At 38.4% G+C, this 26097-nt stretch overlaps 2 protein-coding genes across 3 annotated transcripts in view; both read left to right on the top strand.

Annotated features, from left to right (window-relative positions):
* UAP1 (UDP-N-acetylglucosamine pyrophosphorylase 1) overlaps window positions 1-26097 on the top strand; it is a 246640-nt gene that overhangs the window by 86508 nt on the left and 134035 nt on the right. The gene's annotated exons all lie outside the window — the stretch shown is intronic.
* On the top strand, window positions 553-26091 carry LOC105873575 (SLAM family member 9-like). 2 transcript variants are annotated; one of them, XM_076000330.1, is made up of 6 exons: window positions 605-632; window positions 2021-2078; window positions 22835-22962; window positions 23800-24132; window positions 24554-24826; window positions 25320-26091. In XM_076000330.1, exons 4-6 carry the CDS (start codon window positions 23979-23981, stop codon window positions 25466-25468), a joined length of 576 nt encoding a protein of 191 aa, XP_075856445.1. In that variant the 5' UTR covers window positions 605-632; window positions 2021-2078; window positions 22835-22962; window positions 23800-23978; the 3' UTR covers window positions 25469-26091. The 2 variants fall into 2 exon arrangements, with proteins under 2 accessions (XP_075856444.1, XP_075856445.1); XM_076000329.1 differs by lacking the exon at window positions 2021-2078 and having other exon boundaries at window positions 553-632.

Here is a 26097-nt window from a genome sequence, read left to right on the forward strand (position 1 = left end):
TTTTCCTCCTCCTCCATACTATTTCTAGGAATTTAACATAATGGGAGTTGGGCAAATTATCAAAAATCTATAAAAATTTTTGCTGTCACATTGTCAAGAAAAATTTCCAGTATACTTTTATGTAAATCGATATATCCATTCAATGGAATAGTAGGCAATCATTCAAGAGTTATGAATATCTGCTTTCGTGAATATAGAAAGATGCCCAGGAGATATTTTTAAGTTTAAAAAGGCTGCAGATCAGCAATCTAGATGGAACCTTGCATGCATGTGTGCTTGTGTATGTATACACAGGGACAACTCTAGAAAGAATTTTGCCAAAATATTAATAATGATCATTTCTGAATGGTAAGATTTCAGTGGGTTTCTGCTTTCTTCTGCGTGCCTTAGTATTGTGTTCGATTTTTCTACAATGAACTTGCATAAATGTAATTTTCTTTTCTAGTATCTAGAGACTTTGCAAAGATGCCAGAATCTGAAAGCTGTGAATCACCCTAAGGGCCTCTCTCGCCAATTCCTTCAGTTGCATTACTCTCCTCATGAGGATGTGCAGTAGGTTAGGGCTTGGGTCTTTCTCACCTGCAGCCCTCCCATGGCTATGGAAAGTGCCTCCTTGCTCTTCACACCTGCAGGTGAATCCTTTGCATCTCCTAATAACTACTGCAATTTAATTCTACAGATTACAAAGGCAGACCCAGTTTCAAGTTCCTGACAGAGAGTCACACTACACAGACAGCATTTTACGCATTGGATTTTTTTTGGAAGCTCTATCATATTATAAGATCAGAGAACATTTCCTGTGCATGGTTACCACATGGCTTTCTGATCAGTGCTATATGCCACTAGACCAACTCTCTCTGTGACTTCTTCCTTTATTTCTAACCTTCCCCTGAGTATCTTCATTTGGGTTTGTGAAATCATGGAAGTTAGTATGTTGCTGTTCTGATGCAGCAAAGAAGAAGGAGAAACTGCATATGAGTGTTCATTGCTAAGCCCTCAAGTCCCCTGCTTGGACCTAACACAAGTCCAAGGTGACCACCTTAAATATATTTCAGTGGAGCTGGGGACATTGGAAAGGCAGGGAACATAGTAACATATTAATGATTTGGTTTGGGGCAAGTTATTGAATGAGAGGATACAGTTTCCTTGCTCACAAAATAAGGATAATGTCATCTACCTCAAAGGGCTCCAAAGGACAAATGAGATAGATAATGCATATGACATGCTTAGCCCAATGTTTGGCTCATAGAAAACACTTATATGTGCTGAAGGCATTAATTGATTGCCTAGTTTGGTTCCTGACTTATAGGAGCCTAACAGAAAACAGAGAACAACTAGAAATCAATGCTGTGTGCTGATTTTTGTGATAATAGAATTTTACCTAGATCAGTGGTGGACAATAGCCACTGGGCCATTGGATCTGAGTCTTAAGCCTGAAGATGCCTCAAATGTTATCTGCATATCAAGGGTAGCAAATAGGGGGAGGCCTGGAGATGAGTGGCGCTAAATAAACATCCATTCTTGCTATTCTCTTTTTGTTAGCATGAATCTGTGATCTTTGTTTTACCATATTCCATTGGCAGGATGAATGTCCCTCTTGATGGACACAAACTATTTTGAATTTTCACATTTTTATAGCATATTTATAGGATTCATTTCTATTAATGGAATTTTGGGGCCAAAGGTTTTATCCATGAAATTTACATTTGGCTACATTTCCATGCAAAGATTTGCTGCAGAGTTTTTGAACAGTGCCTGTGTCTGAATACTCTCATTACTACTATGTAATTTTATAATTTAACTGTTAAAAACTAATGAGTAAAAAATAGAATTTCAATCTTGCTTTAATTCATATTTCTTAACTTGTGAGAATGAGCATTTTTCAAATCTTTTGTTTTTGTATATATGTTAGAAAAGTTACTTATCTATTACGTTTTTATAATAATTTTTCCTGTTTGTAAGTTGAATTTCTCTTTTCTTTTCTTTCTTTCTTTTCTTTTTCTTTTTCTTTTTTTTTTAGGGACAGGGGCTTGCTCTATTGACCAGGCTGGAGTACAGTGATGCTCTCATAGCTCACTGTAAGCTGGAACTCCTGGGCCAAGCCATCCTCCTGCCTCACCCTCCCAAGAAGCTAGGACTATAAGCACAGGCCACCATGCTCCACTAATTTTTTAATTTTTTGTAGAAGTGGGGTCATACTATGTTGTCCAGATTTGGTCTCAAACTCCTGGGCTGAAGCCATCCTCCCATTTTGGCCTCCCAAAGTACTGGAATTACAGGTGTGAGCCACCATGCCCTTCCCTATATTTGAATTTGTTCGTTTGTTTATTTTACTGTAGATACATTTAGCATACTTTCCTTTTATAATTTTTAAATTAAAATTATTTATTTTAAAATTTTATTGTGTATATTTGAGGTTTACAACATATTATGGGATACATATATATAGTAAAATGGTTACTATAGTGAAGCAAATTAACATGTCTATCATTTCACATACTACCTTTTGTGATAAGAGCAACTAAAAATCTAGTTTTTCATGTTGTACGTTAGATCTCTGGACTTGCTTATCCTAAATATTTGCTTGTTTGTATCCTTTAACATACATCTCCCTATTTCCTACTCAGTATTCCCACCCTTGGTAACCACTGTTTTATTCTCTATCTCTGATAGACTGTTTTTTAAATTTATTTTATTTCACCATATTACAGAAATACAAATGTTTAGGTTACATATATTGCCTTTTCCCTGCCCGAGTCAGAGCTTCAAGCATGTTTATCCCCCAGACAGTGTGTACTGCACTCATTAGGTATGAATGTACCCATCCGTTCCTCCCCTCTCCCATCTGCTCTAAACTCAATGAATGTTACTACTATGTGTGCACATAAGTGTTGATTAATTAATAATAATTTGATGGTGAGTACCTGTGGTGCTTATTTTTCCATTCTTGTGATACTTCACTTAGTAAATGCACTCCAGCTCTATCCAGGATAGTACAAGAGGTGCTGGATTACCATTCTTTTTGGGGGCTGAGTAGAACTCCATCGTATACATATACCACATTTTATTAATCCACTTGTGTATTAATGGGCACTTGGGTTGTTTCCCCATCTTTGCAATTGTGAATTGTGCTGCTATAAACATTCGATTACTGATATCTTTTTTAAAGAATGTCTTTTTTCCCTTTGGGTAGATACCCAGTAATGGGATTGCTGGATCAAATGGTAGTTCTACTTGTATTGCTTTTAAGGTATCTCCATATTGCTTTCCACAGAGGTTGAAGTAGTTTGCAGTCCCACCAGTAGTGTAGGAGTGTTCCTATCTCTCCGCATCCATGCCAACATTTATAGTTTTGGGACTTTTTGAGAAAGGCCATTCTTACTGGAGATAAGTGATATCTCATTGTGGTTTTGATTTGCATTTCCCTGATGATTAGAGATGTTGAGCATTTTTTCATATGTTTGTTGGCCATTCTTCTGTCTTCTTTTGGAAAGTTTCTGTTCATGTTCTTTGCCCACTTTTTGATAGGGTTGTTTGATTTTTTTCTTGCTGATTTTCGTGAGTTCTAAATAGATTCTAGTTATCAGCCCTTTATTGGATGTGTAGCTTGTGAAAATTTTCTCCCATTCTGTAGGTTGTCTGTTTACTTTCATGACTATTTCTTTGACTGTGCAGAAGCTTTGTAGTTTCATCATGTCCCATTTATTTATTTTTGTTGCTGCTGTGATTGCCTTTGGGGACTTCTTCATAAACTCTTTGCCTAGGCCGATGTCTAGAAGAGTGTTTCCAACATTTTTCTCTAGAATTCTAATAGTTTCATACCTTAGGTTTAAGTCTGTTGAGTTGAATTTTGTGAGAGGTGAAAGGTGTGGGTCTTGCTTTAGCCTTCTACAAGTGGCTATCCAGTTTTCCCAGCACCATTTATTGAAAAGGGATTCTTTTCCCCAGTGTATGTTTTTGTCTGCTTTGTCAAAGATTAGATGGCTATATGAGAATGGTTTTATATCAGGAATCTCAGAACTGTCCCACTGGTCAATATTCCTATTTTTGTGCCAATACCAGATTGTTTTAATTACTACAGCTTTGTAGTATAGTTTGATATCTGGCATATTAATACCTCCCATTTTGTTTTTGTTGCCTAGAATTGCTCTTGATATTCGGGGTCTTCTTTGGTTCCATACTAAGCGTAAAATTATTTTTTCTATATCTGTGAAGAATGCTGATGGGATTTTAATAGGTATTGCATTGAATCTGTAGATAAGTTTGGGTAGTACAGACATTTTAATGATGTTGAGTCTGCCAATCCACGAGCATGGAATGGATTTCCATCTGTTTACATCCTCTGCTATTTCCTTCCTCAGTGTTTCATAGTTCTCCCTGTAGAGGTCTTTTACCTCCTTGGTTAAGTATACTCCTAGGTACTTTAATTTCTTTGTTGCTATTGTGAAGGGTATTGAGTCTTTAATTTGGTTCTCAATTAGATTGTTGTTGGCGTATACGAATGCCTCTGATTTCTGTGTATTGATTTTGTATCCTGAGACTTTACTAAATTCGTTGATCAGTTCCAGGAATTTCTTGGTTGAATCTTTGGGGTTTTCTAGATATAATATCATATCATCAGCAAACAGTGAAAGTTTGATCTCTTCTGCCCCTATTTGGATACCTTTAATTCCATTTTCCTGTCTGATTGCTGTAGCCAGGACTTCCAGCACTATGTTGAATAGAAGTGGAGATAGTGGGAAGCCTTGTCTGGTTCCAGTTCTAAGTGGGAATGCTTTCAGTTTTTCCCCATTCAGTATGATGTTGGCTATGGGTCTGTAATATATGGCTTGTATCATTTTTAGGTATGTCCCTTCTATGCCTATTTTAGTAAGTGTTCATATCATGAAAGGGTGTTGAATTTTGTCAAAAGCTTTTTCTGCATCTATTGAGAGAATCATGTGGTCTTTGTTTTTGCTTCTGTTTATGTGGTGAATTGCATTTATAGATTTACGTATGTTGAACCATGCCTGCATCCCTGGGATGAAGCCCACTTGGTCGTGATGGATTATTTTTTTTAATAAGCGTCTAGATTCGGTTAGCTAAGATTTTGTTGAAAATTTTTGCATCTATATTCATTAGGGATATCAGTCTGTAGCTTTCTTTTTTTGTTGCATCCTTTCCTGGTTTTGGCATCAGAGTAATATTTGCTTCATAAAAGGTGTTGGGGAGGTTTCCGGTCTTCTCGATGTTGTGGAATAGTTTCTGCAAGATAGGTACTACTTCTTCTTTGTAACTGTGGTAAAATTCGGGTGTGAAACCATCTGGACCAGGACTTTTCTTTTTAGGGAGATTTTTAATTGCTGTTTCTATTTCAGCAGTTGAGATTGGTCTGTTCAGGAAATCTATTTCTTCCTGATTGAGCCTAGGGAGGCTGTGTGTTTCTAGAAATTTGTCCATTTCCTCCACATTTTCCAATTTGTGTGAAGAAAGATTTTTGTAGTACTCATAAATTATATCTTGTATCTCTTTGGGATCAGTTGTGATATCTCCTTTTTTGTTCCTGATGGAGCTTATTAGAGATTTCTCTTTTCTGGTTTTCGTTAGCTTAGCCAGTGGCGTGTCAATTTTGTTTATTTTTTCAAAGAACCAACTTTTTGTTTTATTAATCTCCTGAATAGCTTCCCTGTTTTCAATTTCATTTAGTTCTGATTTGATCTTGTTGATTTCACTTCTTCTGCTGGGTTTGGGGCTGGTCTGTTCTTCTTTTTTTTTTTTTTTTTTTTTTTTTTTTGAGACAGAGTCTCGCTTTGTTGCCCAGGCTAGAGTGAGTGCCGTGGCGTCAGCCTAGCTCACAGCAACCTCAAACTCCTGGGCTCGAGTGATCCTTCTGCCTCAGCCTCCCGGGTAGCTGGGACTACAGGCATGCGCCACCATGCCCAGCTAATTTTTTTTTATATATATATATATATCAGTTGGCCAATTAATTTCTTTCTATTTATAGTAGAGACAGGGTCTCGCTCTTGCTCAGGCTGGTTTTGAACTCCTGACCTTGAGCAATCCGCCCGCCTCGGCCTCCCAAGAGCTAGGATTACAGGCGTGAGCCACAGCGCCCGGCCTGGTCTGTTCTTCTTTTTCTAGCTCTTTGTGTCGTTTCATTAGATTGTCTATATGTGATCTTTTTTACTTTTGATTATAGGCATTTATGGAGATAAACTTTCCTCTCAGAACTGCTTTAGCTGTGTCCCAGAGGAGTTGATAACTTGTCTCTCCATTGTCATTTTCTTCATAGAATTTTTTTATTTCCATCTTGATTTCTTCATTTATGAAGTAATCATTTAGTAGGAGGTTGTTTAATTTCCACGTTTTTGCGTAGAAATGTGAGTTTCTGTTAGGGTTGATTTCTACTTTTATTCCACTGTGATCTGAGAAGATACATGGTATGATTTCTATTTTTTAAAATTTCTAGAGGTTTACTTTGTGTCCTAGGATATGGTCGATCTTAGAGAATGTCCCATGTGCTGATGAGAACGTATATTCAGTGGATTTGGGGTAGAATGTCCTGTAGATGTCAGTCAGACCCAATTGTTCCAGGGTTTTGTTTAAGTCCATTATTTCTTTATTAATTTTCTGTTTGGAGGATCTCTCTCGTGCCGTCAGTGGGGTGTTGAAATCTCCGGTGATTATGGAGTTGCTATTAATCCATTTGCTTAGCTCCAGTAAGGTTTGCTTTATGAATCTGGGTGCACCTAAGTTGGGTGCATATATATTTAAAATTATTATCTCTTCTTGTTGAACTGTGCCCTTCACCATTATATAATGACCCTCTTTGTCTTTCACTACCTTTGTTGCTTTAAAAACTAAATCGTCTGAAATTAGAACTGCAGCCTTCTTTTGGCTTCTATTTGCTTGGAATATTGATCTCCACTCTTTTATTTTTAGTCTATATGCATCCTTGCAGGTTAGATGTGTTTCCTGAAGACAGCATATACTTGGCCTGTATTTTCTTATCCATTCAGCTAGCCTATGTGTCTTGAGTGGAGAGTTTAATCCATTCCCATTTATTGAGAGAACTGATAGGTAAGGTAGATTACTGTTCATTCTGTTGGGTTGGATGTTGTTGCTATGATTTCTGTCTTGAGCCATTGTAATATCCTGCCTTTAATATCTTTGGGTTTTGGTTGTTTTTATATTCGTGGGTTATTATTATGATGTTCCGTGCATAACGCTGTTTTAAGTACTTCTTGTAGGGCTGGTCTTGTCTCTGAGCCAATGTCTTTATTTCTCCTTCATATACGAAACTTAGTTTTGCAGGGAATAATATTCTAGGCTGGGCATTGTTTTGTTTCAAAAGAGTGAGAATGGGACCCCAGTCTCTCCTTGCTTGTAAAGTCTCGTTAGAGAAGTCTGGTGTTTTTCGAATTGGCTTTCCCTTGTGTGTCACTTGCTTCTTTCATCTTTCAGCTCTTAAAAGGGGCTCTTTAGTTGATATTTTGGTCAGTCTGATGACTGCATGTCATGACGTCTTCCTGTTTGCATTGAATCTCCCAGGGGTCCTCTGAGCTTCTTGAACTTGTATATCGAGATTTTTCAGCAAGGCCTGGGAAATTTTCCTCTATTATATCTTCAAATAGCTTGTCCAACCCTTGAGTGTTGTCCTCTTCCCCTTCTGGTAACCCTATGACCCTCACATTAGGTTTCTTCACATAATCCCACAGCTCTTGTAGGCTTTGCTCTTTTCTCTTGTTTCTCTGCTCTATTTCTGTGACTGATTTATTTAATTGGAGGGTGTTATCTTCAAGCTCTGAGATTCTTTCTTCTGTTTGATCTACCCTGTTCTTGAGACTTTCCACTGTATTTTGTAGTTCCTTGAATTGATTCTTCATTTCCAGGAGTTCGGTTACACTTTTCTTCATTGTGTCTGTTTCTTTTTCCAGATCCTGGAGGGTTTTTGTGGTTTGTGTTTGTTATTGAGTTGTTGTTGCAGCTCGGTTTGTGTTCTTATGATCCACAGACGAAATTCCTCTTCTGTCATTTTGGTTGCCTGATTTGGGTTGGTGTCCGTTTCTAGGGGGCTAGGGCTCCTCTTTGGGGGTGAGTTTTCCATTTGGTTCTTCATATTTCCTGAGTTCCTTCGCTGATTTCTTCCCATGTCGATCAGTTGTTGTTTCTTTTCTTTAGGTTTTTGTTTGGGTATTCACACGCCTTGTTTAGTTTCTGAGCCAGAAGGTGGTGTCTGTGGGTGAGATTCGTCTACTCCCTGTCCTGATAAGGGTGTGCAGGATGCTCTCCCTGTCAGTAGGTGGCACTTGTTTGGAGGAACAGGCTACGCAGTTGTTTTTTATGCCCGTTATCAGCTCTTGTTCCTGTAGAGAGAACTCTAGTGCCTCAGGTGGTGGGTGGGGCCCTGGGACTTCCAGGTGTGTCCTTTTCTCCCCTTCAGTGAGGGCTAGTCTAGGAGAGAGTCTGGGCAGAGCTTGGTTGGGTAAGCCTGCCCTCAGGCAACACCAATGTCGTTAGCAGGGGTCAAAGTTCTGTTCTCTGCTTCCAGGAAAAGCTGTCAGGGAGGGGCTGGAATGGCCCAGCTCAGTCAGAGAGTCTGTGTGTGGGGCTGGGGCTGTCTGAGACTCGCAGTCTGGAGCGGGCCTGGCTTCTTTCCACTGTCCCCAACTCCGCAGCTACTGCTGGGCCTCTGCCCACAGGCCAGACCACACGCCAGCACTCCTCCCCTGGCTGTGCTACCTGCGGGGAGGTTCCATACACCGGAACGCCACCTGGGCTTGGTGCAGGGCCTCCCTTTGGGGGGAGGGTTGCCCTCTAGGACGCTGATCTGCCCCTGAAGGCACACACACTGCAGTAGGCTGTTCACAAATATCCCTTCTGTGCCCCAGGCAATGTGAGGCCTCGGTGCACGGGATGTGGTCTGCAGGTCTGACCTCTGGGTCCCAGAGTTCAAACTATACCCCACCAGGGAGAGCAGTGCCAGTCCCAATTCACCCACAGGGAGCCCAAGCTGCGTCTATGTCTCTCAACCTCAGAGTCTGCCCCGTTCTCCTGGGATGACCGTGCCAGCAGCACCTGGGAGGGCTGGCGGGTAGGGAGCTCACAGTCTGAGTTCCCCTTAGTCAGCTGTAGGGCCCCAAAAGGGAAGGTCCTGTTCCCTGTAGGTGCCTCTGGCTGGTGGCTATGTTGTCTCTCTGTCTCTCTGGGCAGCCGAGGGTAGGGTCGGGGGAGAGGAGGAGGAGGCAATATGGCGTCTGCCGCGCAGCTCGGGTCTGTGCACACAGAGGTGCCCCGAGGGAGTTAGGAGCCCGGTGCCGCGTCCGCCACTGGCTTACTGCTCACTGGCAGCGGCCGTTGCTGGGCTGGTGTCCACAGGTCTCTCCACTCGCTGGGGAGCCCACCAGCAGTCTGGGATGCAGGGGAGGGGAAACGGCCGATACTTCCCGCTGGTCTCCGGGCTGCTCCGGCGGTCCCAGCTTCCAGTTCTCCTCCATGACCTCCTCCCGTGGAGTCTCCCGTGGTCTCAGGTACTCCTCCTTCCGACCCTCATCCGATGTAGGCTCATCTTCTTGATTCTTTCTTCTGATTTCTGCTAGAATCTGTTTTTTTCTGCAGAGACACTCTGTCTGACGGTGTTTCTCATCTGCCATCTTTTTTCCAGGCTGTTTTGGTTCTTTTTCTATGGTGGTGGGGGGGGGGGGGGATGAGCATTAAACACCTTGGCCATCTTGCGGATGTCCCCAGACTTTTCTTTTACAGTCTCTGAGTTTTATACATATGTAGAAAAGCCTTTGTAATTCCATTTTTGTATGTAATGTTTTCTTCTAGTACGTTTATAGGCACTTTTATGTTAAAGTACAAGACCCAATTTTAATTAAATTTAATCTAAGGTACAAGATAGGTTTCAGCTAATTTTCTTTCAAGTTACCAGCTGGCTGCTCTAACCTCATTAAGTGCACCATTCTTTTTTTCCCCCATTAATTTGTAATTCCCCTTTTTTTCTATATTAAATTCCATATGTATTTGATCCTATTTTTAGACTTTTTTTTCTCCATTATTTTGTCAATACCAAACTTATTTACTGTAGTTTTCTGATATATTTTATTACTGGGGAAGTTGGTCTCTGGTTTTTAGTTTCCCTGTATTTGCCTAACCAGAATTTGCTTTAACCAGTGTTGAAACAAAATTAAAATGGAGTCCAGGCCTAACAAATTCCTCAGCAAACAAAGCCAACTGTACCTTAAAAATAGCCGTAGACTTGCTTAAATTGCAAACATGGGTGAAACTTAACTTGAGTCATTTTTGGTAAATGTTTATGTTAGCAAAAGTAAAATTAACTAACATGATTATGTAACTAGAAACTTTACAAAAAGGAGAACAAAAAAGCAACTTTATAACTGTAACCAAATAATTTTTTCATTTTGCTTCCTCATTTTCCCAATAAATATTTGCTCCTGATGTTTCACCACCAGAATACTAAACCTCTTTTAGTCTGTTTATGAATTGTTTAAATAAATTTAGTCCATTTATGAATTGTTTCTTACTCAAATAAACTCTTTAAAATTTTATTGTGCCCCAGACTTGTCTTAAACACATCTTTAAAAATCTGATAAATTTTATATGCATTTTCTCAAATTTACAAAGGAAATTCTTTTGGTCTTTAGATTTTTAGAATTTATAGATTCATTTGAGAAAAACTGGCATTCTTCCCAAATCAAGTCTTTTTATTCATTCAAGTAGTATTTTATGTCTTTGAATATATTTTTTAATTTTTTAAATATTTTCCTTGGACATTCTCAGTTATAAAAATTCCTAATATTTTTGTTATTCCTATGGTTATTGTAAATGTTTGTCTTTTATTTTATTTTATTAGTGATTATTATTTGAATAAAGAAAAACTATCTTTTTGTGTATTAATTTTTTAATGAGCCACTTTAGTGAATTATTTTTAAGTTTTGTTTTTTTCTTCTTGGATTATGCAGGTGTACAACCATGTCATATGCAAATACTGTTAAGTTTGCCTGCTTCTTTAAGTTCTCAAACTTCATTAATTTCTTTTATTTAATGGCACTAGCTAGTACTTTATAGGATAAGTTTATTTCAAAGTGGTCATAATATGCATATTGACTTTGTTCTTGAAACTAAGGGAAATTCTTTTAGTGCTTTATGCTTAAACATGATTCTGATAATTAGTTAAGTAAGTATGCCTCTAGCTCTATATTGTTTAGATTGCATATGGTAGTGTGTTTGAGAATAATGGTTGAATTTTATCTCAAGTCTTTTTAAGGACCTTTTGAGGTGATTATTTAATTTTTAATTTTTTTTGCCTATTTATAAAGCAAAAATATTAATAAACTTCCTAACACAGAACTACCTTTGGATTCTTGGCATACACTCTGAACCATAATTATTATTCTTGTACTATGCTACTGGATTCCATTTATTAGTAATTTATTTAAGATTGACATTAAGTGAAATTGATCCAAAATTGTTTTTGTGTAAATGCGAGCATTCTTTTTTAGTTTGTTAAACTTCATATATGGAATCTGAAAGAAATTTGTCACACAAGATAAATAGCTCAATATTAAAATGATAAAAGAGGCTGGGCACTGTGGTTCACCCCTGTAATCCTAGCACTCTGGGAGGCTCTAGGTGGGCAGATTGCTCGAGGTCAGGAGTTCGAAACCAGCCTGAGCAAGAGCGAGACCCCATCTCTATTATAAATAGAAATAAATTAATTGGCCAACTAATATACATAAAAAAAATTAGCTGGGCATGATGACACATGCCTGTAGTCCCAGCTACTTGTAAGGCTGAGTCAGTAGGATTGCTTGAGCCCTGGAGTTTGAGGTTGCTGTGAGCTAGGCTGACGCCACGCCACTCACTCTAGCCTGGGCAACAAAGTGAGGCTCTGTCTCAAAAAAAAAAAAAAAAAAATGATAAAAGATATTTTATCTAGTAGATAAAATATCAGTATGTAGTAAAGAGAGGAAAGCAGGTCAATCTTGATAATAATCTGGAAAATGGAAATTAAATAAGGTGCTAGTTTTCTCTCATCAAATTGGCAAAAATAAAAAATATTGAAAAACAATATTAGTAAACATGAGGAGAAATTAGTTCTCTCATATATTGTGAGAAATAGTGGATATGCTGACTGCTATATTTTTTCTTTTTTAATTTTAATAAATTAAATAAATAAATTATCTCAATGTTAAAAATTCAAAGTGTATAAAAGTATACACATGTCCCTTTTACTGTCAGTTCCTATTTTTTTGGTTTTTGGGGAAAATAATGCTTTCAGTCTTTTATGTACCCTTCCAAAGATATTTTATACATTTAAACATACATTTTCTTCCCTTCCCCACTCCTCCATTTCCAACTTTTCGGAGTTATAATTGAAGTACAATGAACTGGAAATATTTGAAGCATACAATTTGTTTGGTTTTGACATATGTTTACATACGCATGTACTTGACAAACCATCAATATAGTAAGATAGTAAACATTGCCGTTACTCCAAAAACTTCCTCATGCTCATTGGTAATCTCACCTACTGTCTCATCCTTCCCTACCCTCTTCCAGGGCAATTATTGATCTACTTTTTGCCTTTATAGATTAATTTGCATTTTCTAGAGGTTTGTGTAAACGGAAAAAGAGAGCATGTACTTTTTTTTTGCCAGGTTAATTTCACTTTGCATAATTATTTTGTGATTCATCATGTTATTACATGTATGAATAGATCATTTTTTATTGCTGAGTAGTATTTTATTGTGTGCATATACCTCAATTAGTTCACATATTCACCTGCTAATGGATAGTTGTGTTGTTTCTATTTCAAGGGTATTACAAATAAAGCTGCCATGAGTGCTTGTATCCAAGTCTTCTTGTAAACATATGTTTTCATTTCTTTTGGGTAAATATCTAGAAATGGAACATACAGGTTGTATGGCAGTGTACTTTTAAATTTTTAAGAAATCACCAAACTATTTTCCAAAGTAGTTTTACCATTTTACATCATATAATATTTGTATTTTTATTATTATTGTCAAGTATCTTACAGGATTGATTTTAATTTTCTATTTTACTGAGGATCCTTATAACAAAGATTTAGAATTTTAGGGTTATTGGAGCTTTTTGGTTTTTATCTTTTTACAGCAAACATTAGTTTTATTACTTTGTGGGTCAGATAACCTGACCTATAGGAGGTTTCCTTGATGGAATTTGTTGAATTTTCTTGCCCAATAAATAGCTAATCTTTGTTCTAAGGCCATGTGTGAAAATGCCATGTATTTTCTATTTTCAGGTTTTTCTAGTCAATGCGCCTTCTATAGACTTAACTTTTTTTCTCTACTTGATTTCTACAGACTTTGAGGTGTGAATTAAAGGCTTTCTTACTATTACTATTATTACTATTGTCTTTCTAGTATTTTCTCCATTTTTACCTCATATATTTTCATGCTATATTATTTCATTAGATCTTCACTGGATGACAAGTATACTAGAAGTAAAAGTGCTATTAAGGACATCATTCAGTCAATGGACAGAATTGAAATATTGATGGTAGATTAGACAAAATAACTATTGAAATTAATAATTGTATTGTGGTTGTATAAAAAATTCTAAATTTAGGCCGGGCGTGGTGGCTCACGGCTGTAATCCTAGCACTCTGGGAGGCGGATCACCCAAGGTCAGGAGTTCAAAACTAGCCTGAGCAAGAGCAAGACCCCGTCTCTACTATAAATAGAAAGAAATTAATTGGACAACTAAAAATATATAGAAAAAATTAGCCGGGCATGGTGGCACAAGCCTGTAGTCCCAGCTATTCAGGAGGCTGAGGCAGCAGGATTGCTTGAGCCCAGGAGTTTGAGGTTGCTGTGAGCTAGGCTGACACCACAGCACTCTATCCTGTGCAAGAGAGTGAGACTCTGTCTCAAAAAAATAAAAAATATAAAAAAATAAAATTCTAAATTTAGGAAATGAATACTAAAATATTTAAGGGCCAAGGACCATGATGCATGCAATATATGCAACTTACCTTAAATAGAGGGGAGAAAGAGAGAAAGAAAATGATAAAGCAAATGGGGCGGAATGTTTACAATAGATAAATTTGGATAAAGAATATTCAGGTATTCTTTGAAAATTCTTTTTTGGAAATTTAAAATAACTTCCAAATATAAAATTTTAAAAAGTAAACACCACCACCACAATAAATTATTTGCAAAGAGGGCAACAGAAGTTTGAATGTTAATAGTGTCATGATTAGGTCTAAAGCGCCTTTTTGACAGATATTATTTCCCATTAATCCCTTTGTGAACCGTTAATGCTCTCCAGACTTCCTTCCTATTCCCATCCTGCCTTTCTCATCTCTGTCCGCCTTTTACACATGCTGTCATTCCTTCTAGGAAGCTTTCTCTTAACTCTCCACTTGAATGCAATGTCTCCCTCTCTGAACTCCTGAGAGCTGTATCTAAACTCCGTTAGAGCACTTTATCACTAATCCTTCTACCTGGCTGTTGATACTCTTATGGCAGGTATGTCTGATCTGTCCTGGTGTCCTCCAGCATTTTGCACAATTTTGTGTACATGAAAGGCCTCAACAAACAGTTATTGAAATAATGGAAGAATGCAAATCTTTGCCAGCAATGAAATAAAGACAAAGTAAAGTTTAAATTTTAGGATTTATGTACCCATGAAACTGGTAAAATAAATATCCAAACTCAATGCCAGGGGACTGAAAAGTGAAAATGGCACAGTCCTGGGAGCCTCAGAAATTGTTCTTCTTTCTGCAGAAGCTGGCAATATCTTGCAATTTATACAACTGTTCTTACTCAGTGATCTAATATGTCTACTCTGGTATAATTCCCTAAGGAAAGTATCCAAAAGAATAGAATCTAAAAGAATAATGATTAAAATCTGAAAAGAATCTCTCATCCACTTCTCCACCCACTATACTCTTTCCCCTCTACCATTTGATTGAGACTGTTTGTGCTAAAATCAATACTGATTTATTTATTGATTGATTATGGTAAGAACACTTAACATGAGATTAACCCTCTTAACAGATTTTTAAATGCACAATACAATATTATTAACTATAACTACACCTTTATGCAACAGATCTCTAGAACTTATTCATCTTGTATGACTGAAACATCATACCCATTGAAAAATAACTCTCCATTTCTGCCTCCCCCCAGCTCCTGGCAACAACCATTCTACTCTCTGTTTCCATGAGTTTAACGATTTTTAGATACCTTGTGTAAGTGAAATCGTGCACTATTTGTCTTTCTGTGACTGGCTTATTTGATTTAGCATAATATCCTCAAGGTTCATCCATGTTGTTATATATGGTAGAATTTCCTTCTTTTCAAAGGCTGAATGATAGTCCATTGCATGCATATACCACACTTCATTTATTCACTCATCTGTTGAGAGACATTTAGGTTGTTTTCATATCTTGGCTATTATAAATAATGCTGCAATGAACATGGGAGTGAGAACTCCTACTGCAAGAGTAAAAAAATGAATAACCCAATTAAAACTGGGCAAAGAACTTAAATAAATATTTATCTAAAGAGGACATATTAAAAAAATAAATAAATAAAGAGGACATATAGGCCAGTCACGGTAGCTCAAGCCTGTAATCCTAGCACTCTGGGAGGCCAAGGCAGGAGGATTGCTTGAGCTCAGGAGTTCGAGACCAGCCTGAGCAAGAATTTTATGTATAAAAGTATAAAAATTCACCTGGTATCATGGTGTGTGCCTATAGTCCTAGCTACGTACTTGGGAGGCTGAGGCAGGAGGATTGCTTGAGCCCAGGAGTTTGAGGTTGCTGTGAGCTGGGCTGACACCATGGCACTGTACTCAGGGCAACACAAACGAGTAAGATGTGCAACTTCTGGGGGATGGACACGCTTGAATCTCTTACTCGAGTGGGGGGGGGCATGGGCAACATATATAACCTTAACACTTGTACCCCCATAATACACTAAAATAAAAAAAGGACATACAAATGGCCAACAGGTATTGAAAAGATGCTCAATGTTATTAATCATCAGAGAAATACAAATCAAAACCACAATGAAATATTATCTGAAACCTGTTAAGATGGCTATTATCAAAATAACAGCACAAACAACAATAAAAGATAGCAAATGTTTGGTGAGCATGTGGAGAAATTGAAATCCTTGTACACTGTTGGTAAGAATGCAAATTGTTGCAGCCACTATGAAAAACAGAATAGAGATTCCTCAAAAAATTAAAAATAGAACTACTATATGATCCAGCAATCCCAATTCTGGGTGCATATCCAAGAGAATACTGATTTTTAAACTGATAAATCCAGTAGGATTACTGTAAGCAAACAGAAATGCTACTGACTTTTGTAGGTTGATTTTGTATGCTATGAATTTCCTGAATTTGTTTATTAGTTCTAGTAGTTTTTTTGTGGAGTACTTAGGTTTCTCTAGATGTAACATCATATCATCTGCAAATAAGGATAATTTGACTTCTTCCTTTCCAATTTAGATGTGCTTTCTTTCTTTCTTTTATTTGATTGCTCTAGCTAGAACTTCCAGTACTCAGTTGAATAACAGTGGTAAAAGTGGGCATCCTTGCCTTGTTCCAGATCTTAGAGGAAAGGATTTCAGTTTTTCCCCATTTAGTATAATACTAACTGTGACTCTGTCATATATGACTTTCATCATGGTGAGGTAAGTTTCTTCTCTATCCAGTTTTTTTAGTTTTTATCATGAAGAGATGTTGGCTTTTATCAAATGCTTTTTCAGCATCAACTGAAATGATCATATGGTTTTAGTCCTTGTTCTGTTGATATGATGTATCACAGTGATTGATTTGCATATGTTGAACCATCCTTGCATCCCTGGGATGAATCCCACTTGATCACGATAAATAAACTTTTTGATGTGCTGTTGAATTCGGCTTGCTAGTATTTTGTTGAGGATTTTTGCATCCATCTATGTTCATCAGAGATATTGGCTTGTAGTTTTTGTTGTTGTGTCTTTGTCTGATTTGATATCAGGGTGATACAGACCTCATAGAATGAGTTTGGGAGTATTATCTCCTCCTCAATTTTTGGAAATAGTTTAAGTAGGATTGTTATTAGTTCTTCTTCAAATGCTTGGTGGAATTCAGCAATGAGGCCATCAGTTCTGGGATTTTCTTTAATGAGAGACTTTTTTATTACTGACTCTATCTCATTCCTTGTTATTGGTTTATTCAGGGTTTTTATTTCTTCCTGGTTCAATCTTGATAGGTTTATGTGTCTAGGAATTTATCCAATTCTGGGTTTTCCAATTTATTGGCATATAGTTGCTCACGGTAATCTCTAATGATCCTTTGGATTTCTGCAGTCTTAGTTATAATGTCTCCTTCTTCATCTCTGCTTTTATTTATTTGGGTCTTTTCTCTTTTTCTTTGTTAGTCTGGATAAGGGGGTGTAAATTTTATTTATCTTTTTTAAAAACCAACTTTTTGTTTTATTGTTAATTTGTATTTTTTTTATTTCATTTATTTCTGCTCTGATTTTTTTTTTTTTTTTTTTTTTTAGACAGAGTCTCACTCTGTTGCCCAGGCTAGAGTCCCATGGCATCAGCCTAGCTCACAGCAACCTCAAACTCCTGGACTCAAGCAATCCTTCTGCCTCAGCCTCTCAAGTAGCTGGGACTACCAGCATGTTCCACCATGCCTGGCTAATGTTTTTTCTATATATTTTCAATTGTCCAGCTAATTTCTTTCTATTTATAGTAGAGACAGGGTCTCACTCTTGCTCAGGCTGGTCTAGAACTCCTGAGCCAAACAATCCACCCACCTTGGCCTCCCAGAATGCTAGAATTACAGACGTGAGCCACCGTGCCTGGCCTTCTCTGATCTTTATTATTTCTTTTCTTCTACTAATTTTGGGCTTGGTTTGCTCTTGTTTTTCTAGTTCTTCGAGATGCATCCTTAGGTTGTTTATTAGAAGCTTTTCTATGTTTTTTTTTTTTTTGAGACAGAGTCTCACTTTGTTGCACAGGCTAGAGTGAGTGCCATGGCGTCAGCCTAGCTCACAGCAACCTCAAACTCCTGGGCTCAAGCAATCCTTCTGCCTCAGCCTCCCGAGTAGCTGGGACTACAGGCATGCGCCACCATGCCCGGCTAATTTTATATATATATATATATATATTAGTTGGCCAATTAATTTCTTTCTATTTATAGTAGAGACAGGGTCTTGCTCTTGCTCAGGCTGGTTTCAAACTCCTGACCTCGAGCAATCCGCCCGCCTCGGCCTCCCAGAGTGCTAGGATTACAGGCTTGAGCCACCGCGCCCGGCCGCTTTTCTACGTTTTTGATGTAAGCTATTAGTGCTATTAACTTTCCTGTTAGTACTGCTTTTCTGCTTTTGCTGTATCCCATAGGATTTGATGTGTTGTGTTTTTATTATATTTTCATTTGCTTTGAGTAATTTTTTAATTTCTTTATCTCATCATTGACCCACTGGTAATTCAAGAACATATTGTTTAATTTCCATGTGTTTGTACATTTTCCAGTGTTCCCCTTATTATTGATTTCTTGTCTTATTCCATTGTGGTCAGAGAAAGGACTTGGTATGATTTCAATTTTTTGTTTTTTGAGACAGAGTCTCACTCTGTCACCTGGGCTAGAGTGCTGTGGTATCAGCCTAGCTCACAGCAACTTCAAACTCCTGGGTTCAAGTGATCCTTCTGTGTCAGCCTCCCGAATAGCTGGGACTACAGACATGTGCCACTATGCCCGGCTAATTTTTTCTATATATTTTTAGTTGTCCAATTTCTATTTTTTCAGTAGAGACGCGGATCTCACTCTTGCTCAAGGTGGTCTCGAACTCTTGAGCTCAAACAATCCACCCACCTTGGCCTCCTAGAATGCTAGGATTACAGGCGTGAGCCACCAGGTGCAACCCATAATTTTAATTTTTTAAAAAAACTTTTAGGACTTGTTTTGTGGCCAAACATATGGTATATCCTTGAGAATGATCCATAAGCTAAAAAGAAGAAAATGTATTCTGTAGCTGTTGGATGAAATATTCCATAAATATCAATTAGGTCAATTTTGCCTAAAGTGAAGATTAAGTTCAATGTTTCTTTGTTGATTTTCTGTCTGGACAATCTGTCCAATAGTGAAAGTGGAGTGTTAAGGTTTTCAATGATTATTGTATTGGGTCTATCTCTCTAAGTGATAATCTTTGCTTTATATATCTGGGTGCTACAGTATTGGATGCATATATATTTAGAATTGTTATATTCTCTAAATTGACCTCTTTATCACTATATAATGACCTTCTTTGAGGCCGGGCGCTGTGGCTCACGCCTGTAATCCTAGCTCTTGGGAGGCCGAGGCGGGCGGATTGCTCAAGGTCAGGAGTTCAAAACCAGCCTGAGCAAGAGCGAGACCCCGTCTCTACTATAAATAGAAAGAAATTAATTGGCCAACTGATATATATATAAAAAAAAAAAATTAGCCGGGCATGGTGGCGCATGCCTGTAGTCCCAGCTACTCAGGAGGCTGAGGCAGGAGGATCGCTTGAGCCCAGGAGTTTGAGGTTGCTGTGAGCTAGGCTGACGCCACGGCACTCACTCTAGCCTGGACAACAAAGCGAGACTCTGTCTCAAAAAAAAAAAAAAAAAAAAAAAATTACCTTCTTTGTCTATTCTTACAGTTTTTGTCTTGAAATCTGTTTTATCTGATAGAAATATAATTATTCCTACCTGCTTTTGGTTTCCATTTGCATGGAATATCTTTTCCCATCCCTTTATTTTCAGTCTATGTGGGTTTTTATAGGTGAAGTGGGTTTCTTGCAGACAATATATAGTTGGCTGTTGTTTTTCATCCATTCAGCCCGTCTATGTCTTTTGATTAAAGAATTTAGTCCGTTCACAGTCAATGTTATTATCAATAGGTAAGGACTTAATATTGTCATTTTGTTATTTGATTTCTGGTTGTTTTGTGTTCCTTCCTTTTTTTTCCCCTTCTTCCTATCTTTCTTTGTTAAAAGTGATTTTCTCTGGGAGTGTGTTTTAATTTCTTGCTTTTTATTCTTTGTGTATCTATTGTAGGTTTTTTGATTTGAAGTTACCATGATGCTTACAAAAAAACATTTTATAACCAGTTATTTTAAACGCATGATAACTGTGCTTACAAACAATCAATGAGAAATGTAATAGAACTTCTCCCCTTTAACTCCATCTCCCCCTTTAACTATTTGTTGTTTCCATCCATATCATTTTATACTATCCATCTCTCAAAAAGTTGTTGTAGTCATTTTTGCTAGGGTTATCTTTAAGTCTTCCTACTCAAGATATAAGTGGTTTATACATCACAGTTACAGCAATAGAGTATTCTGTATTTGTGTACTTGCTGTTACCAGTGAGCTGTATACCTTCAGATGATTTCTTATTATTAATGTCCTTTTCTTTCATATTGAAGAACTCCTTTGGCATTTCTTCTAAGATAGATCTATTGTTGATCAAATCACTCAGTTTTTGTTTGTCTGGGAAAGTGTTTATTTCTTCTTCATGTTTGAAGGATATTTTTGCAGGACTTAATAATCTAGGGTTAAGTGTCAAACTAATGATGATTGCAGTTGACTGAAATGCATTGAATACATAAAAATTCATGAGTTTATGGTGAGTCTTAAAAGAGAAAGGGACAGAATGAAGGAGAGTGACAGAAACCTCCCTCAAAAACAAAAGAAAAAGAAAAGAAGGACTAAAGGGGGCTGACTTCTCTATATTAGAATATTAATATATTTTTGAGGTTCCATAACCAAATGCAGCATAAAGATGTTGTTTGGCTCCTAATTAAAACAAAACCAGCTACAAAATGTTTTCTACCATTGGGAAAACTTTGAGTATGGGCTGGGTATTTCATAATACCAATGAATTATTTTTCACTATTTTTTTTGTAATAATGGCATTAAAGTTATGTAAGAAAAAATACATATTTAAAAATGTATAGTGAAATATATTGGGATGATAGCACAATATCTGGGATTTGCTTTAAATACTGGAACAAGAAGAAAGAAAGGATAAACAAAACAAGTGTGACAAAAAATAGTGATAATTATTGAATCTGGGTTGTAGGTATTTGGGGAGTTCATGGACAATTATCTCAACTTTAGTGTTTGGCTGAAAATTTCTAAAAACAGTCCTATGTTAGGCCTGTTTTCTTGTATTTTCTTATTATTTCTTAGAATATCTGTTATTTTTCACATTTTGGGAAGTAGGAATGAGGTGGGCAAATTTGCACATGACCTTATTTTGTAAACTGTTAGGGGAAATATTTTATGTTATAAGGTAAAAGGGTATTTAAATTGAAAAAAAATCTAAACAATTATATGAGAATAATTTCTTAAGCATATTATTTAAGCATAACATTTCTGAACTATTTATGACTTTAAGGACAAAAGCTGAGGCAAGTATCAGGGCCTAGTAAAAGAAACAGAGTCCCTTCCCCAGGAATTTGGAATTGGGGAAAAGGAGGAAAAAAAGAGAAAGAGATCGAGAGAAAAGGACTGGAGGGGAGGAGAGAGAGAGAATGGTAATGAGTCTCTAGATGTGGCTAGCCTGTAACAGCTGTGTACTGGTGACCATATTCTACCAGTAGGGAGATGGAGAGAGAGCTGATCCAGAAAGAGAATAAATCAGATGCATAGAGAATGGAGTCAAGAGATAGTCCTACTTGGTTTCTCCTTGGTTTTTATTTCCTTGATTCAGTGTTTCTTGAGTCCTTGCTACACTCTTGCCCTTAGGCTCTTTATCCTTATAATAACCACTGCCCACTCCATCACAAGTTAGTATGCACTGATTTTTGTTACATGATATCAGTCATATTTTATGAATCTGGCCAGCCTTAAGTGCCAAAGTCTATTGTCATGTACATTTGGCTCAGACGTATTGGGCCAAATGTGAACAGCGTAGTCAAATGGGTCAGGAGTCACATAGATACTGGATAGTATGAGGTCAAGCCCAATCAAGCACGATCACCAATGCCAACAATGCTGGGGGAATTTTGTTGCTGAGGACTTGAACTGCACTTATTTTAAAAATGCATTATTGTTGGTATAGACCAAATAGACCTTCCACTTAACTTCTATCACTTATTTGGAAGTAGCATCACTTAATGGTTTTATTTTCTTCATTTAACTCTGTAAACCATTCAGGGTGTATTTAATGTTATAAGGTAAGGGGGGATTTAAATGGAAAAAGCTAAACAATTATATCAGAACAGAAGCTGAGGCAAGTGTTAGGGCCAATTACAAGAAAATAACACACTGTACATATGTATCAAAATATCACACTGTATCCCATAATATGTATAATTATTGAGTCAATTAAAAAAATTGAGTGGAGGGTACAGAGATTTCCCATATACTCCTTGCCCTCCACAAACAAAAAAGAAAGAAAAAGATTACTAAGTGAAGTATCCCAAGAATGGAAAAACAAGCACCAGATATATTCTCCAGCAAACTGGTATTAACTGAGTAGCACCTAAGTGGACACATAGGTACTACAGTAATAGGGTATTGGGCAGGTGGGAGGGGGGAGGGGGGTGGGTATATACATACATAATGAGTGAGACGTGCACCATCTGGAGGATGGTCACGATGGAGACTCAAGACTTTTGGGGGAAGGGGGGAAAATGGGCATTTATTGAAACCTTAAAATCTGTACCCCCATAATATGCCAAAATAAAAAAAAATATGAAAAAAAACCAAAAAAACAAAACATCTTCAGCAACAGCAAAAAAAAAAAAAAAAAGGAAGTGGTCAGCAAGTGTGGTTGGAATGGAGAACTAACAGAGGCTTATCTCCTAGCTTCCCACACTGCAGAATAGGACTTGCTGTTCTTCTACCTTCCTCTTAACTCCTCCCCATCTTCAAGGCAACCCAGGTCCATCCTGCTCAGCTTCTCCTCCTCCTGCTGCTTCTCCAGTTCCAGAAAGGTGAGTCAGGGGCTTCTCCCCTGTAGTTTAACCTCCCAAGGGGTAGGGAGTCCACTTGGGCACTTCCCAGCAAGGCCTTTCGCAGAAGTGAGGACCCCATGTTAGGCAGATGGGGGGACCAGGAAGAGAGAAGAGGTTGAGTGACTCTAGGACACAAGAGAGAAAGACTGACTAGAGAGTGAAAGAGAAGGAGGAAAAGGAAAAGAGAAACATTCGAGGCACATAGAATAGTGACACTGTGAATGTCAGAGTTAGATAAAGGCTTTGCATTTTATATCCCTTGTTGTATAAAGGAAGAGAAGAGGATTGGAGAAATGAACAGGCTTCTCCAAAGTTACACGTCTAAACAGAGACAGGATTGGGACTAAGAAGTAGGTGTCCTGTCTGTCATCTGGGATCCTAATATCACATACAATTGAGACACCAGATAATGACATTGAAACTCCAGTTCTGGATGGGGTAAGCATTTCCAAAAATAGGAAGTCACGAGAGTTGAAATGTAGGGTTGAGGGAAGAGAGGAGCCAGGCAGGGCGAGGCTGGTGTCTGGCTTCCTGAGTGCTCTCCTTTCTGGTCTTCCAGGGCCAACAGCTCTCAGGAGAACCCAAACCCTGGGATGAGGAAGAATGATCCAGTAGAAAGGATCCCTGGAGTGATACCTGGAGGAAGGAAAGTTTAAGCATTTCCACTTCAAGCTCCAGCCATAGCACCAGCGCTAATAGCTGTTTATGTCCAATATTCTTGTGGGCCCCAACATAGGAGAGCTATGACTGACTAGAAGAATTGTGGGAATTGGTCGTCAGGGACAATTTTTAAGCCTTTTCCTGCTGTATTTACAGGGCATGTAGTTTCACAAAACAGCTTAATCCCATCGACGGTGAATGGAGTTCTGGGGGAGTCAGTAACTCTTACCTTGAAGTTTCCTGAAGGAAAGAAGGTCAGTGCCATCACCTGGCTTTTCAATGGAACATCTATCGCCTTCATAAATCTAGATGAAGCCAAAAGTCCATTCATCCAAATGACTGATCCAAAATGGAAAAAGCGACTGAACTTTACCCAGTCCAACTCCTTGCATCTCAGCAACCTGACGATGGCAGACACAGGATCTTACAGTGCCCACATGACCACAGAGACCTCTGTAACACTTTCCAGCTACACTCTGAGGGTCTTCGGTGAGTAAAAGCATAGAGGAACAGTTCTCTACTAGTCAGGGTGAGTGGAGCCACCCACTAAGTCTGGGGAGCTAGATGACCGTGGGTAAGGGTGGTCCCCCAGTTTCATTCACTCTTATTATTAGTTCAGAACCTTTCCTAGGTAGATCTTTGTTTTTTTCTTTTCTTATTCTTTTTTGTCCTTCCTAAGTCTGGTAGATCCTGGCTGTGTTTGGCTGGTTGAAAACACACAACTTGCCCCTTACTCCATGCAGCCCCTCAGGAGCTGGAAATGAAAAAGTCGGAGATTTTTTTTCTCTGAAAGGGTCTGGATTTCTTGCTGTGCTCTCTCTCTTTAACCACCTGCATCCTCTCTTCCTGGGATGGCCTAGAAAGGACCTTTATTGCTATTTATATCTTTTAAAATGATTGTTTCAACCAGAGCGGCTGCCAAGGCCTCGAGTTACAGTGGATTCCATCATCTATGAGAAGGGGACCTGTAATGCCACCTTGAGGTGTTCTGTGGAGGAAGGAGGAGAAAACATCATATATGGGTGGACACCAGTGGGACCAGGGACTGTCGTGTCCTGGGTGGGATCTTTCCTCAGTGACTCCTGGAGCCTTTCTGATCTGGATTGGACCTATACCTGCACAGTTCGGAATCCTGTTAGCAACAGCAGCTCCACTCTCATCCTTCCTGGGCAGCTTTGTGCAGGTAACTGGCCCTTCTGGTCTCTCTAGCACCCTTAGAAAATGCTTTGAGAGAGGCCGGGCGCCGTGGCTCACGCCTGTAATCCTAGCATTCTGGGAGGCCAAGGCGGGCGAATTGCTCAAGGTCAGGAGTTCAAAACAGGCCTGAGCGAGACACCATCTCTACAATAAAGAGAAAGAAATTAATTGGCCAACTAATATATATAGAAAAAATTATCCGGGCATGGTGGAGCATGCCTGTAGTCCCAGCTACTCGGGAGGCTGAGGCAGGAGGATCACTTGAGCCCAGGAGATTGAGGTTGCTGTGAGCTAGGCTGATGCCATGGCACTCACTCTAGCCTGGGCAACAAAGTGAGACTCTGTCTCAAAAAAAAAAAAAAAAAAATGCTTTGAGAACCTTTAAAAGGAGCTCAGGAGAGTGCACGGCAGCCCTTAGCACCTGCCAACAATCTCATACATGTGCTCTGTCCTCTCTCATTCTACTTTCTCTCTTTCAGGTTCCAAGGCAACTGAAGGCACCTATTGCCCAGTGAAATGGATTTTCCTGGGGAAGGGGCTTCTTCTCCTTGTGTTTCTAGGGGTTCTAGGAACTTGGCATATCCAGACACAGGTGCTCAGCAAACCCCTTAGGTCTAACTCAGATTGACAAGAGGCCACCAGTGCTCAAAGAGAGCCAGGCTGTGCCCTGATGAGTCCATTATTTTTCTGTGGCTCAATTAAATTACATTTATGGACCTGTACTCTTTTCAAGATGTAGTACTATGAATTGTCAAAGGCTATGGGACAAAATTTCATGTCATGTACATGAACATTTTATAATGAGGAAGTTTGGGCAAGAAGAGATAAAATAACTGCATGAATACCATGTTATCTATTCTAAGACTATTTTTTCTCCATGATTTAAGGTTTCTGAAATCAAGATAAGTCATAATATAAATGTGTACAGCTAAAAGGGATAGTGCGTTTTTCTTCTGAAGTACCACTATTAAACTGATACTGCTTTTAAAATTCAATGATGTCTTCTATTGGTGGGAATGTAAATTAGTGCAGCCATTATAGAAAAACAGTTTGGATGTTCCTCAAAAAATTACAAATAGGGTGGGAGGGAGGAGGAGGGAATGGGTACATACAACCACAACGAGTAAGATGTGCAACGTTTGGGGGATGGATACGCTTGAAGCTCTTACTCAAGGGGGAAGGGGAGCATGGACAATATATGTAACCTTAACACTTGTACCCCCATAATACGCTAAAATAAAAAAAAAATTACAAATA

Source organism: Microcebus murinus, chromosome 2, assembly GCF_040939455.1.
Source record: "Microcebus murinus isolate Inina chromosome 2, M.murinus_Inina_mat1.0, whole genome shotgun sequence".
Taxonomy (NCBI): domain Eukaryota; kingdom Metazoa; phylum Chordata; class Mammalia; order Primates; family Cheirogaleidae; genus Microcebus; species Microcebus murinus.